The following is a 16,381-nucleotide window of genomic DNA, read 5'->3' as shown; positions in this document are numbered from 1 at the left end:
GCCTTCTTTAATGGTGCTGAGACAATTGGGTATCTGTAGGAAAATAAAACAGACAAACAAAAAGAAAAACTGGACCCCTACTTCATACAAAAATCAACTTCTGAAATTAAAGACCTAACTGTAACGGACAAAATCAGTAACACAGGAAGATGTTTTCATAATCTAGGAGTAGAAAAAGACTCTTTAAACAAGACACAAAACCAAACCTAAAGCAAAGACTGATAAATTCAACTTTTAAAAATTGAAATGTGGAGTTCCCTGGTGGCCTAGTGGTTAGAATTCTGGGGTTTCACTGCCTTGGCCTGGGTTCAATCCCTGATCGGGAAACTAATAATCCACAAAATGCGTGGCATAGGCACTGCCCCAAAAAGTGAAATTTATTTGTCATCAAAAACTTATGGGGAGAATAAAAAGTCAAAGTGTGGAAGAAGATATTTAAAACACATATAAATGACATAAGACTTATATTCAAAATATATAAAGTACTTCTACAAATCAAAGACACCACAATAGAGTGAGCAAAAGATGGAAACAAGCAGGCACCTCAAAGAAAATGAAATCCAACTGACATTTGAAAATGTGTTCAACTTCTTCAGAAGTGGCAATTAATATCACAATAACACGCCATTTTATTAATAAGCTAAAAATTTAAAGTCAGGCTATAAGAACTGGCAAAGTTGATGAGTTGTGATTGAATGTATTTGCTAATTCATGGCTAGTGGGTATAAAAACTGGTAAAATCACCATGGAAAAGTTTCCCCTTTCTCATAAAATTGAAGATATGTTCAATACCAGCAGCACATTCCTAGATATACCCTCAAGTAGGATTTCTCAAAGTTTTCTGGTGTCAGGTGCCTTCACACTCTTAAAAATTATAAAGGTGTCAAAGAGCTTTTATTTAAAAAGTATTCTATCAATATTTACCTTAACCATAGTGAGAAATTGTATTTATTAATAGACTATGACATTAAAATACTTTCATTCACATTATCTATATTTTCCAAGAGGATTAATATTAAATGTGGCCCTGTTTTAGATTGTTGCAAATCTTTAACATTTTGCTTAACAAAAGACAACTGGATTCTCACATCTGCTTCTGCATTCAGTCTCTTGCAATAAGAAATTTTGGCTGAAGTACACAAATAAAATCCAGTCTCATATAGATATATGGTCGAGGAAGAAAGTACTTGTAATAACTTTTTCAGATAATCGTGGGTATTAATCTCTGAGACTCCTCTAAAACTTGACAACTGCTGGTCCCTTACAGCTTAGCTGCACCGCAGAATCTGAAACCCCATCAATGAGGTTTTTATACTCTGTTAATTTCTTAAAATCCAATGGTCTCAGTCAGGGTTCAACTGAGAAGAAACAGAACCAGGAGAAATATATATAACATTTACAGATTTATTAGAAGAAATTGCCCAAAGCATCTGTGGAGGCTGGCTAAGCAAAGTCCAAAATCTGTAGGATAAGCACCGAGAAACAGAAGGTCACAAGCAGGCTGGACCAGGAGATGTGAGCTGCAGCCCATCCCCAACTGACTCAGGAAGGGCGAGACAAAGCAAGAGAGTGAGTGCATGTGAGCAGCCAGACCTACACGGATGTCCTGAGGTCAGGCTCACCCACAGTAATCTCCTTCTGGATAACTTCAAATCAACCAATCAGGGACTTTAACCACATCTGCAAAATTCCTTCAAACGGCACCCAGATTAGTGTGGGATTGAATGACTAGAAGAAGGCGTGTGCACACCACAAAATGACCACTGCCTCCCAAAGTCCTCCAAGGTTCACAAGAGAATGTCCTTGCAGTCGAAAACCAAAGGGAAACGAAAAATGGAATTCTAGGGACCTCAGTTTACAATAGCCAAACTGACACATCAAAAATCCTATCTTGTATTTGGAAGAATTTTTTTTTTAATGTACTTCAGGGATTTGGGGGTTTTGTTTGTTTGTTTGTTTAATTTTATAGCTGTAGCAAGCAGGACTCAGTTCATTGACCAGGGATCAAACCTGTGCCCAGTACAGTGGAAGCATGGAGTCTTAACCCCTGGGCTACCAGGGAAATCCTGCACTTTGAATGAATCTTTACTCACACATAAATTTGTAATATCATGGAACACTCACTTGGAAAAATACTGGTTGCCTGAGTTATACAGATCTTTCAAAGGGTAACTCCTTTTAAAACTACCAATATCATTAAAACACTGGTAACCACCAATATAATACAAAATAAGACCTCTTTAATAGGAGGAAAGGGTGGGGGGGACAAATGTTCCAAAAATTCCAATTTTCACTGGAGAGCTAGAATTTTATCACTGCCAATAAATACAGTCCATTGTTTTACTTGAAGTGACAGGCTTATTTCATTCATTTTTCAAAAACACACACACAAGTTTGAACAACTTTGTTCTTTCAAGGAACAATGGCGCCAGGTAGAAAAAAGTAGCGAGTTGAGTTCACCACACAAAAACAATCATGAGGTTGCTTTTCCTTGAGGCAACCACAGCACTTCAGTTCTACAGAGTGCTTCATGTGAAATGGATGTTTTCTCACACAGAATAAAATGTTTATGTAAGAGTCAGGATTTAATAGACTCAATCATTATTACGCTTCATTGAGAACATTAAGTAAAGCTGACGTTCTTTTTATACTGTAATGCACGGCAATAAACAATACAATGACTAACACAGGTTGGGTGGCAAAGCGTTATCTGGTACAAATGGCAACACAATGAGGAAGAAAAATAATACCTTGGTATTACTGTGAAGATTACCTTAGGCAATCTCTTCAAAGGGCAGCCTAGGGGGTCTGTGGACCATGCTTCGAGAACTGCTGACTTAAAAAATCATGTAAACAAGTACACCAGCACACTATGTACAAGAATGTTCACAGAAGGAAACTGAACAAGTGCCAAGTCAACAGCGACTGAATATATTCACATAACATAACACTACCGCTATAAGGAGCACACGATGTGGTAGCTACCGCCCTGAGGCTCAGATAGCACAGCTCTCCGCCCTGAGTTTCACACTTTCGAGGGCCTCTCACCTCTATCTTCCCCCAGCTGTGACCTCCTTGGAGCAAGCAGTTGACTGGACCCTTTTCTAGACAGACTCCAAATACTCAGTTCTAGGGATTCCCTGCCCAAATGGCCCTGATCCTATTTTCAGGGTCTGAACCGGCCTCCTGATCTCTTAAGGACAGACAGGATCACTAGGGTGCTTGCGTCAAAGTCCAAGGGATGGCCAAGTGTCATCTGTTTGCAGGTGGGGTGGGCATCTACGTGCATATGCAAAAGGCCCCTTGTGGTATAGGATGAGTCAGGATTGAAAGAAACAGAGAGGGTGGACTATGGGATGTCTCTGTTTTTACTTTTGTCCCAGACCCCACGGACGTTAGGATTGGTCCTGGATGGATAGATCTCACATAATATTGAGCTCAAATAATAGATACGTGTGCACGTGCACACACACGCAATATATATGTTTATATAATTACACTTACACGAAGTTCAAAAAGAGGCAAAACTGTAGTGTTAGAGGTACATATAACCCAAAGTGAAAAGCAAAAAAAAATCATCATAAAAGAATAACAAGTGCCAGAAAATACAGGATTTACGACATAGAAGGGGCACAAAGAAGGCTTCTGGGATGCTTCAAGCTGGCCATTTCTTTGCCTGGATGGTAGCTATTTGGGCATTCCTTTATAAGCATTCATTAAATAGTATGTTGTCCACTTTTTCAAATTATGCTTTATCTCACTAAATATTTATCTTAACCTGAAAATGAAGTACATGTTGTAAAATTTCATTTTCTTTCATCTAGGTTCCCTACTCACACTTCCATTTCTCTCCTTCACTATGTGAATATGTCACTATTTATGGTCGGGAAGATCTACTGGAGAAGAGATAGGCTACCCTCTCCAGTATTCTTGGGCTTCCCTTGTGGCTCAACTGGTAAAGAATCTGCCTGCAATGCGGAAGACCTGGGTTCGATTCCTGGGTTGGGAAGATCCCTTGGAGAAGGGGAAGGCTACTCACTCCAGTGTTCTGGCCTGGAGAACTCACTGTATAGTCCATGGGGTTGCAAAGAGTCAGACACAACTGAGCAACTTTCACTTTCACTTTTCACTTTTTTATCAAAAAATACATTTGAAACAAAACCACATGTAGTTTTAGCTCTAAAAACAAACAAAAAAAATGGGGCTAATTAGTGGAGGAGAAAGATGTCCAAGGAGACTATATGCATGTTAATTTGTGGGTCAAAATAATATGACTCTAGACAGGATCTGAACCTAGGATGTTTAACTCCAGAATCTGAATGATTACATTTTTCTCACTTAAAACAATTAGAAGAGCTGACCTATATAAGGTACCCAGTAGAGGGCATATTGCAGGATTTCAATAAACAAATGTAGTTATTTTATCAATATCAATATGAATATTTACTATTTCCATCTTTCAGCCCCTTAAATAATAGACCACTGCTTGATTCTTGAATTCCAATATTCTAGGAAAGATATCCAATGCATTAAAAATGAGTGACAGCAGTCTGCAACGCTTCTCTGTACATGGGATTTCCCAGATAAGAATACTGGAGTGGGTTGCCATTTCCTTCTCAAGGGGATCTTCCCTACCCAGAGATTGAACCTGGGTCTCCTGTATTGCAGGCAGATTCTTTACCACTGAGCCACCAGGGAACAGGGAATATATTGTATATTTGGCTAAGTGTGTATCTTAAGGACCACAAAAAGCATCTTCTATTTAATATTTAATGCTTATAATTATTCCATTCATGCTTGAAGGCTGACATTTGATTAAATGTCCCTTAACATGCATAACAAGTTACTGCTGTCATAAAACCATGCAGTTAGCATTAAAATATAAATATAATACTGTACCTAATGATCCATTGTCAATCATTAGAAGATCTAAGAGCAGTGACTTAGTGAGATATTAACAGTACAGGCTTTTTGATTGCTAATTTTCTGGCAAACTGTCCTTCCCATTTGCTCCAAATAATTTTCTGATAATACTGTAAGCCAATGTTACAAGTTTCATGTGCAAAACATTATATTTCTATTCTCTACACCCTAGAGTGTGCTTACCACCTACATGATTTTTCAATTGACATTTTAAAAATTCAAGATACTCTGAAAAATTAGTTAAGACTCACCTTCAATCCAACTGTTTATATAGACACTTATGATTGCCTCTAGTTAATACGGTAAAGACCATGCTGCCTTAGAGCTCTTTGAGCAGGGGAAGCTACTTAGTAACCACAGTGAAAACCAATATGTCACCATCATTAATTTCCAAGTACTTACTTCCACAGCATAGTGGAAAGCCGATGAACCCGGATGCAGTGAGAGGTTTTGAAGAGGTTTGATGCGTGGTTTCTCCCATCCAAGCTCCAAGGACCACTCCACTGTTAACATGTGATCTGTAAAAACCGTTCCAAAAACCAGAGTACTGGAGTCTGGTTTTTCCTTTAAAACGGTGGCTCGTGTGATTATTAGATCTTCAGCCTGGGGAAGAAAGTCAGCACCATTAAAGAAAAGTAACTGAACATCCTCTAGCTAGAGGAGCTGCTGCTGCTGCTGCTAAGTCGCTCCAGTTGTGTCCGACTCCACGAGACCCCATAGATGGCAGCCTACCAGGCTCCCCCGTCCCTGGGATTCTCCAGGCAAAAACACTGGAGTGGGTTGCCATTTCCTTCTCCAATGCATGAAAGTGAAAAGTGAAAGTGAAGTCGCTCAGTCGTGTTTGACTCTTAGCGACCCCATGGACTGCAGCCTACCAGGCTCCTCCGTCCATGGGATTTTCCAGGCAAGAGTACTGGAGTGGGGTGCGATTGCCTTCTCTGAGCTAGAGGAAGCAGAGAGTAAAAAGACAGAATTTAAGTCACTGGCCATTAAAAAGTGAAATCATTTAACTTTTAAATGTTGGCAACTAACTTAGAAACTTAACAACACTGGGTGAGCCAAGCAAAACCATGCCTCCATTCAAAATCTGTTGTTTCATATCTCTGCAATGTAGGGAATTCCCTGGCAGTCCAGAGGTTAGGTTGGGAGCTAAGATCTCAGAAGCTGCAAGGTGCAACCAAAAAACCAAAAAAAAAAACCCAAACAATTCTTTGTAACGTATACTACCAAACAAATATCAGAACTAAAATTTTCCAGTGACGTTTAGAAACTGGGACGAAATAATAGATGGGGTCAAATCATGCTAAAAGAAGAACATATCTCTTCATTTCCATCATTAGACCCGTGTAGCACATTCGGGAAAGAAGAAAGGCGGGTCTTAGAATCAAAACAGCAGCACTCACAATGACTTATTAAACTAAAAAGAATGTCACTAAGAACTGAATCTCTTGGGATGGTTATACTCCGGCTCCCCCAAAGAATTCTTGGCAGCAGCTTCCAAAACCCTCTGGGTACATGGTAGGAGACAGGCAGCAGAGTGAAGCAAATGTTTTCCTCGTTGAAAACAGAAGTAGAGATTGAACACTAAGATATAAATCCTCTATTCTGTGTTGAGGAAACAGTGAACAAAGGACCCCTTATTCAAAGAAAGATAAATAAGAGTAATAGGAAACAACTTCACACAGCCCCATTGCACCAGCTCTCCACAGCCGGCTTGCCCATTAATGACCACCACATACGTATCCGGATCACACACAATAGCATCACTAACTTTACAATAACTGTAGAACAGCTGACTCAAACCACAGGGGAAGGCGCACTCAGACTACTCAAACACAAAACGAACCAAGGACAAGTTCAGGCTGTGATCAGGCTGTTAGGAAGGTCAGACTTCATTTGTTTCAATACACAAAGCAGTCATTTCCCCACCCCCACAAAGCAAGTACAGAACTTCAGAACTTCACTTTGTATCATCACCTCTTATCATTATTTTTTGAATGACCTAGTTATATCTGGTTAATTCACTGCTTTACAGCCACCTTTGTGGTTTGATATATTATGAATAATAATCAGTTAATTTTAGAGTAATATTTAGGTCCAAAATGTTATTTATTTTAAAACAACCAGAAAGCTTCCATTACAATGAAGCATAAAGGACAACATGTGTGCGTGCTAAATCGCTTCAGTGAGTTCGACTCTTTGCGACCCTATGGACTGTAGCCCACCAAGCAGTCTCATGTACTTCCACAGCTTCAGTTATCACCTGCGGTGGTGGTGGTTTGGTTGCTAAGTCTTGTCTGACTTTTGCGACTCCGTGGACTGTAGCCTGCCAGGCTCCTCTGTCCGTGGGATTCTCCAGGCAAGAATACTGGAGTGGGTTGCCATGCCCTCCTCCAGGGGATCTTCCTGACCCAGGGATCGAACCCGTGTCTCCTGTATAGCAGGCAGATTCTTTACCACTCCAACATATGTACACCATGGCTAATTCATGTTGATGTGTGGCAGAAATCAAACCAATACGTAAACCAATCATCCTTCAATTAAAAAGAAATTAAAAAAAAAAAAGAAGTTTGCCAGTCCATTGAGACTGTTTGGATAAGAACTCTAGCTAGAGTACTTGCAGTTAAATGTCCAGCCCCAGCATGGTGCCAGGCACACACAACAGTAAAGGTTTTCTTAGATACTGAAAATAACATTTGGTTGATTTCAGCTGCACTCGATAATGAATGACAGACTCATTCCCAGAAGATGGCCAGGATTTAAAGTGAGTGAAATCCTAACATACACTTTTTATTACATGAATGGTTTCACAGTATTCTTGTACAATGAAGCCCTTGTGCTTTCGCTTTGGTTAGTTTTTCTTCAGTGGCTTGGGGGATCCTGGGCTAAGAAAAGTCTGGAACTATAGCAATACAAGAAGACAAACTCAATGCAAATTTTCACTTATTAACACCATTAACATAAGTTTCTTAATAACAGGGGAAAGTAGTAAGATACACAACAAAAACAGAAAGATGAAAGTAGATGAAAATGGGGTGGAGACATTGTGAGTAGAAGGGGTGAGTTTTTAATCCATGTATTCAGGATACATCTTAAATACTTCCAAGGCAACAGACATTGGCTTTTTTTTTTTCCCAAAGACAAAACCAATGATTTGCATGGTTCTTCAAAAGTAAAATGACTAAATTCTAAATTCTATGGTTTTAATAAAGCAATTTAATTTTTTTAAAAAAAGTAAAATGAAGTTTGACTTCCCATCTGCTATTTCTAATATTAGGTAGTCAATTCTATCATTAGTTAATCAACAAGAACCCAATCACACAGGGTCTTTCTACCTTTTGGGATTTCTAGGTTTTCCAGTAACCCTACCTGCCATGAAACCAACAGGCAATGGAATATATACAACTTTATTCCAACAACTTGCAATGCAGGAGACCAAGGTTGATTCCTGGTTGGAATGATCCCCTGGAGAAGGGAATGGCTACCCACTCCAGTAGTCTTGCCTAGAGAATTCCATGAATAGAGGAGCTTGGTGGGCTACAGTCCATCAGGTTGCAAAGAATTGGACAAGACTGGGCAACTAACACTACCGTTAGTATTTCAACAACAATCTGCATAGAAACTTTTAAAAACAAGACTATGGCTTTGCCTCGTATCCAACTGTAGGGTGATTTCTTTTCCTTCCCTTACTCGTTTCTTCCTTATCTGCTTTATTATTCTTAGTATTTTGCGTTTTTATTCACTCAGTGAACACTGTACCAGTACAGTGGCTCAGGCACTGCACTAAGCAAGCACAGGAGATACCAAGATGCAAGGGTTCAGTCTTCCTTCTCTGCCACGCTCGCTGCCAGTCAAGGACAAATGGTAGCCACTGTGGGCAAGTGTTACTCATTCAGTTTCCAAGGTTGTTACCCCTGCCCCTCTGTCACACAGAAACCAATAGAAACTTATCTAAGTTTCAGGAGGAAGCTACGAAGAGGATAAAAAGCAGAACTGGTTAGAACTAACCAGGACCAAGATGGAAGAAGATCTGACTTCCGCTAGACCTTGGGCCTCACTGTACATCGTTGTAATACAGTAGCTAAATGACACACCCCCCAGCACCATGACAGCTGACAAGTGCCATGACAACAGCCGGAAAAGCCACATATAGGAACTGAAAAGCAGAGCTGCATCAGTTCTAGGTCCAAACCACACTCCTGTTCTCAGATAACTCATGGATATTATAACTCCCACTCTTTCCAGTTGTCTCCCTTATACTTCAATCCTCTTATACATTTGGTGTCTTTGCCTGACTGGGGTTGAAGTTGATTTGTGAGGGTTCCCACTTCACCACTGAATAAAGCTTGTCCTGTTCCAGTCTCAGCTTCAGTTTTGTTATTGGCTGCACAAATATGACCAGAAAAAGAACCTCCCTGGCAGACACAGGGGTCTTAGCTCAGAGTAGAACCCTAGCATAGGTCCATTCAACCAATTCAGCACCAAATTAACCTAACAATTTTTGAGCTACTACGTACCTGTATTGTGCCAGGCACAAAGAAACTCAGGGAATGAAACAAGTCCTCTTCTCTTAGTGAGGGGGAAAAACAATATAAAGAATAAGTGGTTTGGGCCAGGGGGATGTGCCAGCCTTGACAGAAGGGGTTTGGGGGAGAATGGATACATGTATATGTATGACTGAGTCCCGCTATTCACCTGAAATTATCACAGTATTGTTAATCAGCTATACTCAAACACAAAATGTTTTTGGTATTAAAAAAATTAAATTAAATTAAAAAAAAAAGATTTTTAACATAAATAAAAAGAAGGCAGGCATATTATGATTCGGAGAAGGCAATGGCACCCCACTCCAGTATTCTTGCCTGGAAAATCCCGTGGATGGAGGAGCCTGGTAGGCTGCAGTCCATGGGGTCGCTAAGAGTCGGACATGACTGAGCAACTTCACTTTCACTTTTCACTTTCATGCATTGGAGAAGGAAATGGCAACCCACTCCAGTGTTCTTGCCTGGAGAATCCCAGGGATGGGGGAGCCTGGTGGGCTGCCGTCTATGGGGTCACACAGAGTCAGACACGACTGAAGCGACTTAGCAGCAGCAGCAGCATATTATGATTATAGATAACAAATACCTGGAAAACTCAGAGCTGGCCTAATTACCTTGTGGAGTTCTTCTACTCTTTTTTAAAAATTCCTTCACAAATGGCACTTTTTTTCCTCATTATAAATGCAGTATCTGTTACTTGTCAAATATTTGAAAAAGACTAAAGAATTATAAAGAAACAAAATAAAATCAACCACAATCACAAAAGCAAACAAAAAAGAATAAGGAGATAAACAGATGTCAAGAAGTGATCAGTGCTATGAAAAAAAGGAAAGTTTAAAGGGACAGAGTGGGAAAGAGAATGCTTATTTTAGATGGAAGCGTTAGGGAAGGCGTCCCAGATGAGGTGACATTTGAGCAGAGACTTGAATGAAGACAGTAGGTCATATAGAGATTTAGGGGCAAAGTATTTCAGGCAGAGGAAACAAGTGCAAAGGCCCTGAGGTGGGAACACACTTGGTAGGAACAGGAAACAGCAGAGTCAGTGTGACAGGGATGCGGGGGAAGTGAACTGACAGAAAATCTTAGAGGCTCTGTGACTGCTGGCGTAGGGAAAGGGAGGGGCTGAGAGAACCAATTACCCCATTGTGTGTGTGTGTGCACATGCTGTCACACCAGTCATGTCCAACTCTTAGTGACCCTATGGACTGTAACCCATCAGGCTCCTCTGTCCATGGGATTCTCCAGACAAGGATACTGGAGTGAGCTGTCATGCCCTCCTCCAGGGGATCTTCCTGAAAGACTGAACCCATGTCTCCAGAGTTCAGGGAGATTTTATTTTAGATGGAAGGGTTCTTTATAGGCAGGTTCTTTACCGCTAGCAACCTGGGAAGCCCACCCCATTGTATACTGATTGACATTTCGGTTCTCCATGTACTCTGCCTCTGTGCAACCAAGATTGTACCCCATCTTTCTTACTTCCCCAGGACCTTTACCACAGACACTGCTGGCAGTTGAGGTAACCCAAGTTTCTCTCTCCATTCCTGGTACTTTGTAGGAGCCATTAAGGCATGGCTACCATGTTTTAATTTGCTTCTGTTTTTATGAAGCATGAAGGAGCAAAGTTGAAAGGAGGAGAGTTTCACCAGTAAAATAAGAGAATCTGGGTGATATTGAGCTTTTTTCTTTGAGCCTCTACACTTCCCCCTTGGCATCAGAGATTCTCAATCCTGAAAAAACATTGGACTTAATTGCAGAAGTTTTTAAAAACACGAAGCTGGACACCATTCTAAAATCCCAGAGGAATGGAGCAGGACTGTGCTTGTTTGTTTAAGTTATCCAAGTAGATTCTAACTGTAGTCAGGGCTGAGAAACATACCATACCATTTTTCCTGAAAATTTCATCAACTTAAACAGCAATGGTTCCCAGCATCAGCTACTGAGCTGATTTACCTGGGAGGATTTATTTTTTTAAGAAAAATATCAATGCCCATGCCCTACCGTAACATCAGTGAAAAAGAGACTCAAGAGTGGGGCTCCACATCAATTTCAGTTTAAACTCTTCAGTTCAAAACTCTCCAGGACAGGCTAGTGCACGGGAACAGCTGAGAACCAGCAACAGAGTCAGATCTAACGGATCTGTGAATTCTTACTGAAAGCCACGTACTCTCTCACAATCATAGGAACTTGGTCATCTCAAAATGAGTATGTCCAAAATGGAACACATAATATTTCCTTCAAAATTGGGTACCTATGTCTGATATTCATATTGCTTTCTACTTCCTGACTTCTCAATCATTAATTTTTTCAAAAAAGTCTACTAAAAGAAGGAAAGAGAAATGAAAAGTAAAAATCTCTAACCTTTACCTGGCAATCACATTTACACTTTCCAGAGATGACCTCTGCTAGCAAATTCATTGTGTGCATGCTAAGTCGCTTCAGTCGTGTCCGACTCTTTGCAGCCCCATGGACCGTAGCCCACCAGGCTTCTCTGTCCATGGAATTCTCCAGGCAAGAATCCTGGAGTGGGTTGTCATCTCTTCCTCCAGGAGATCTTTCCAACCCAGGGATTGAACCCACATCTCCTGCATTGGCAGGCGAATTCTTTACCCCTAGTGTCACCTGGGAAGCCCAAGGATCTAATCAAAGTCCAAAGAAAGGGGAGGAAAAGGACAATACCAGACAAATCTGTACCCTTTGGTCGCAAAAGCAAAATTTTCTCAGAAATTCCCTTATGCCTTATTGGTTAGAAATGTATCACACTGATATCTTCAGCTGCAGGAGAGGTTGAAATGCAGGTTTGTCATTCAGGGTTGGTCGGAGAGCTGCAAATAAAACCAGAGTTCTGTTAATCAGGAATATGTCTGGGGCTGTACATGAGGCTTCCCAGGTGGCTCAGTGGAATCCGTTGCCAATGCAGGATACACAGAGAAGCATGAGACACAGGTTCGTTTCCTGGCTCAAAAAGATCCCCTGGTGGAGGGCACGGCAATCCACTCCAATATTCTTGCCTAGAGAATCCCATGGACAGAGAAGCCTGGCAGGCTACAGTCCACGGGGTCACAAAAGAGTCAGAAACAACTTAGCAACTGAGCACGTCTAGGGCTGTATTGGGTGTACACATTAGCCCAGCGCACAGCGCCTCAGCACTTAGGAATTCTTGTTTATACGCCTTTGTCTAACATGGGAATAGACAGAAGGACTAAAACTCGGCTGCAGATACCTTCCCACTCTCACCTCTTTTTTTCCATTATTTCTTGCACATGTAAAATTGAACATAAGGCACCTCCAGCTTATCTCAACTCCCTCCCTTCTTCCTCCAGCATTAAGTGTGGAAACCAGAACCCCTACCCAACCCAGTAGTCTGGGGTGTCCTCAGCTTTCCACCACCAACCACTTGCCTTACCCATTTCTCATGCAACCCTTTGATATAGACAGCTCACTCTCCCAAGTGCTTGGTTTCCTCTATAAAGTCCCTTGGATTGATTTAAACAATTGGGAAAGAGAGTCATTTCTCTTGATCATATTGGCCTCTCTCGTTTAGCACAGTATCATATCAAATATGTTTGACTAATTCTGTTCTAAACCTGGATTGATCTTCATGGTTTTGGATATCTCAACATAATACACTGCTATAGGAAAAACAAAACTGAAAACAAAAACCTGTACTTACTATAAATCATAAAAGTCCTTTCTGTTGTCATGATTTCAAACCCTTACAGAGTCAACTTGAATAATAATCTGGGCCTAGAATATACTTTTCTGAATCCTCTCTTCAAAATACTTCTAAGACCACCCATAATGGGTGGGACTCACTGTTAATGGCAAAGCCTTTTTTATGTTTTTAAGTTCAACTAGTGCTACTGTAATAATTTGCTAATACTAGTTAAGTTGCTTGAAATCAAAAATAAATGATTATATTGCTAGGTATTAGTTTCCTTTCAGTAACTACTACATCTTCTTGTAAGACATGTAATTTGTTAATGAAGTGAATTGCAACCCTCTAACATTCTGATTTGTACACGAGGATTGCTCCCATATGCAGCTTTGTAAAATAGCACACTAATAGGTGCCTTCAGAATTTCATCAAGAACTCCAATTTTCCTTCACTGACAAAAATTTCTGCAATTCTGGAAACTAAAAATAACAGCTGTTAACCTGAATGCAAAAAGAAATTACCTAAGAAAACTAAATATAAACAACGAGGTGATACAGTTGAATGAAATTCAAAATTAAGCAAGCAACATGCAGGTGTGTGACTGGTTTGAGTAGATGTGAAGTACAGTTCAAAGAGGAAAAGAGCACTCATGTAAAAGAAACAAATTTTCTGCACAATTTTTATCAGAGTTCTTTAGAAGCCATCTTTTTCCTATAGTTCCTTTCTAAAGATGGATAAAATAACAATATTTGTAACATGTTATTTCCTCCTTCATGATTACTCTGTCTCTTCCTAATGCTCCAACGTTCTCCAGTGATTTCAAAGTCAGGATGTCTCATAACATACACTTGTGGAAAAATTTGTAAGGCCACAATGACTGGTCTGTGAAACAACATGAAATATGACAAAAATAGGGCATATTAAAAAACAACCATTTCTTGACACAAATATTAAAAAACAACCATTTCTTGACACAAAATGTGTGGTTGAGGAACCATTTGCTCTGAGATGGGGAAGCATGCACCAGGCTAGTGCAACTAGGTTAAGAGCTCCTGAGGGCTATTATTAGCTCTGAATTCAAGCAACATCCAATTGCCATCAGTACTTCTGAGTTGGCACTTAAACTTTCAAAGGCTGTCTCTGGATTACAACTGTCAGGACTTCCCAAGCAAGAATACTGGAATGCATTGCCATTTCCTCCTCCAGGGGATCTTCTGGATTCAGGTATCAAACCTGTGTCATTTGCGTCTCCTGCATTGGCAGGCAGATTCTTTACCACTGTGCCACCTGGGAAGCCCTTAGAAATTGCGTAACTTTAAAACAAGCACATCTGTCTTGCTCTAGTTGGAAAGCCATGGGTGCTACATTTGTTATCATTTAGAGACACTTTTTAAAAATCTAATAAGGAAGTTGTACGGATGAGAGAGTTAGGGCTGTGGAGAGAATTTGGGCTGCGGAAGCAAAGGGAAGGGGAAGAAACAGACAGTTGATCTCCTTGAAACGAAGATAACCTTGGAGTCCGCAGAAAGATTCCCTAGGATTTCCCAGTAATAAGGGACCTCATTACCGGACTCTCGGAAAATGGTTTCTTTACTTTAAAATTACTGTATCAACATGTATATGTATGAATGAGTCCTTTTGCAGTCCACCTGAAACTATCACAGCATTGTTAATTGGTTATACTCCAATGTAAAATAAAAAGTTAAAAAAAAAATAAAACGACTGTATCAAAATGGGAGAAGGGATACAATATGAAAACTACCCAAGAGAGATCAAAAGGCAATTTGAAGTTATAAATGAGGTGATCAAGAAGGAAACAGAAAAAGTCCAAAGCCAACATGGTCCTGTAATATCCACCATTTTTTTGCCCCACAAATTACCGGTTTCATTTTTCATTTGCCTCATCACATTGCACTGTGAATTCAACCACAATTACCACTGATGTTTTGATATGCAAATACATAAGCATAGAATATCAGTGGGCTTTCCTGATAGCTCAGTTGGTAAAGAATCCGTCTGCAATGCAGGAGACCCTGGTTGGATTCCTGGGTTGGGAAGATCCCCTGGAGAAGAGAAAGGCTTCCCATTCCGGTATTGTGGCCTGGAGAATATCAATACACTCCCCTTAACTAAAATCTAAAGTATAGAAATTTAAATTAACAAAGAGAAGATTATTTACATGATGAATTAACCTTTCACTTTGCAAACAATTCTTCTATGTATAAAAGTATAAAAGCCTTTGGGGAAATTTTTTCATTAATCTATAGCCTGTGAGGAATTTACTATATAAGATGACCCTTAGAGATTATCAAGTAAGAATCCTTTTTATTTCATTCTTTCAAGGATCCATATCTCAACATCTAAGTCCCTAAAATGTATTAGAACTTAGTCTTCATAGACTAGCAGCGTATATCTATCTACTGTTGGGTTAGAGGACACTATCTTTAAAGGACAAGGAATAACACGAACAAATAAATTCACAAACGTTTTAGTAAGGAAATTACTATATCATATTTTGATTTTTAAAAAATCCTGAGAGTAGAGATCTTACATTAAATTTATCTTTGGATTTCTAATGCCAAGCACAATCCCCAGCACATAGTAAGAGCTGGGTACGTGTGAAATTGATGAGCAAGTCTCATCCGTCTCTGAACCCTGCCAGGATGTGAGATCATTAGGACACTCAGTGCTATGGATGACAATTGACAGTGACTGAAACAGGCAGAAGAGCAGAAGGAGGAAAAAAGAAAAGCCACGGAGGAAAAAATCTCCATGGCCTGGAGGAGTCGGGAATAGGTGGAGATAATGAATTAAGGAGAAAATGATAATAAACCTTACATTTATGTTCTTATGATTTTTAAAATACTTTACAAGATTCTTTCTCTCTTGCTTCTCACTATTCCTCTGTGAAGTACAAGGTTATTTAATATATAAACTCCAGAATTTAGAGAGAAATGAAGGAAATACCTTTTTTTTTTTTTAACTGTAAAATGTTAGCTGCTGCTTAAAGAGGAAACAAATGAGTTTAGCTTTTTCCACAAATAGGGTGAAGGGTTAAAAGTATTATATAATCAGATAAACCTCAAGGTGAAAGTCACAAACTGGTTATTTTCCAAGAAAACTTTTATAATTCATGAAAGAAGCAATTAACTGCCCGGTAATTTTATACGACTGTCCTACACTGCTCCCCATATGACTTTTTCCCCAGAAGAGTGGAATTTAAAATGCATGGCAGGTTATTTCAATTATTGTATAAACCTGT

General features: G+C 39.8%; 1 protein-coding gene across 7 annotated transcripts in view; it reads right to left on the bottom strand.

Annotated features, from left to right (window-relative positions):
* The window catches only part of BCAT1 (branched chain amino acid transaminase 1), a 123,962-nt gene that overhangs the window by 65,211 nt on the left and 42,370 nt on the right, over positions 1–16,381 (bottom strand). For 5 of the 7 annotated variants that reach the window (NM_001083644.1, XM_059886188.1, XM_005206933.5 and 2 more), the window contains 1 exon segment: positions 5,326–5,526. In NM_001083644.1, the coding sequence (NP_001077113.1) occupies positions 5,326–5,526 (201 nt within the window). 7 annotated transcript variants of the gene reach the window in all.

The sequence above is a fragment of the Bos taurus genome, chromosome 5, assembly GCF_002263795.3.
Source record: "Bos taurus isolate L1 Dominette 01449 registration number 42190680 breed Hereford chromosome 5, ARS-UCD2.0, whole genome shotgun sequence".
NCBI classification, from domain to species: domain Eukaryota; kingdom Metazoa; phylum Chordata; class Mammalia; order Artiodactyla; family Bovidae; genus Bos; species Bos taurus.
This window is presented reverse-complemented; position numbering and strand designations above follow the sequence as displayed.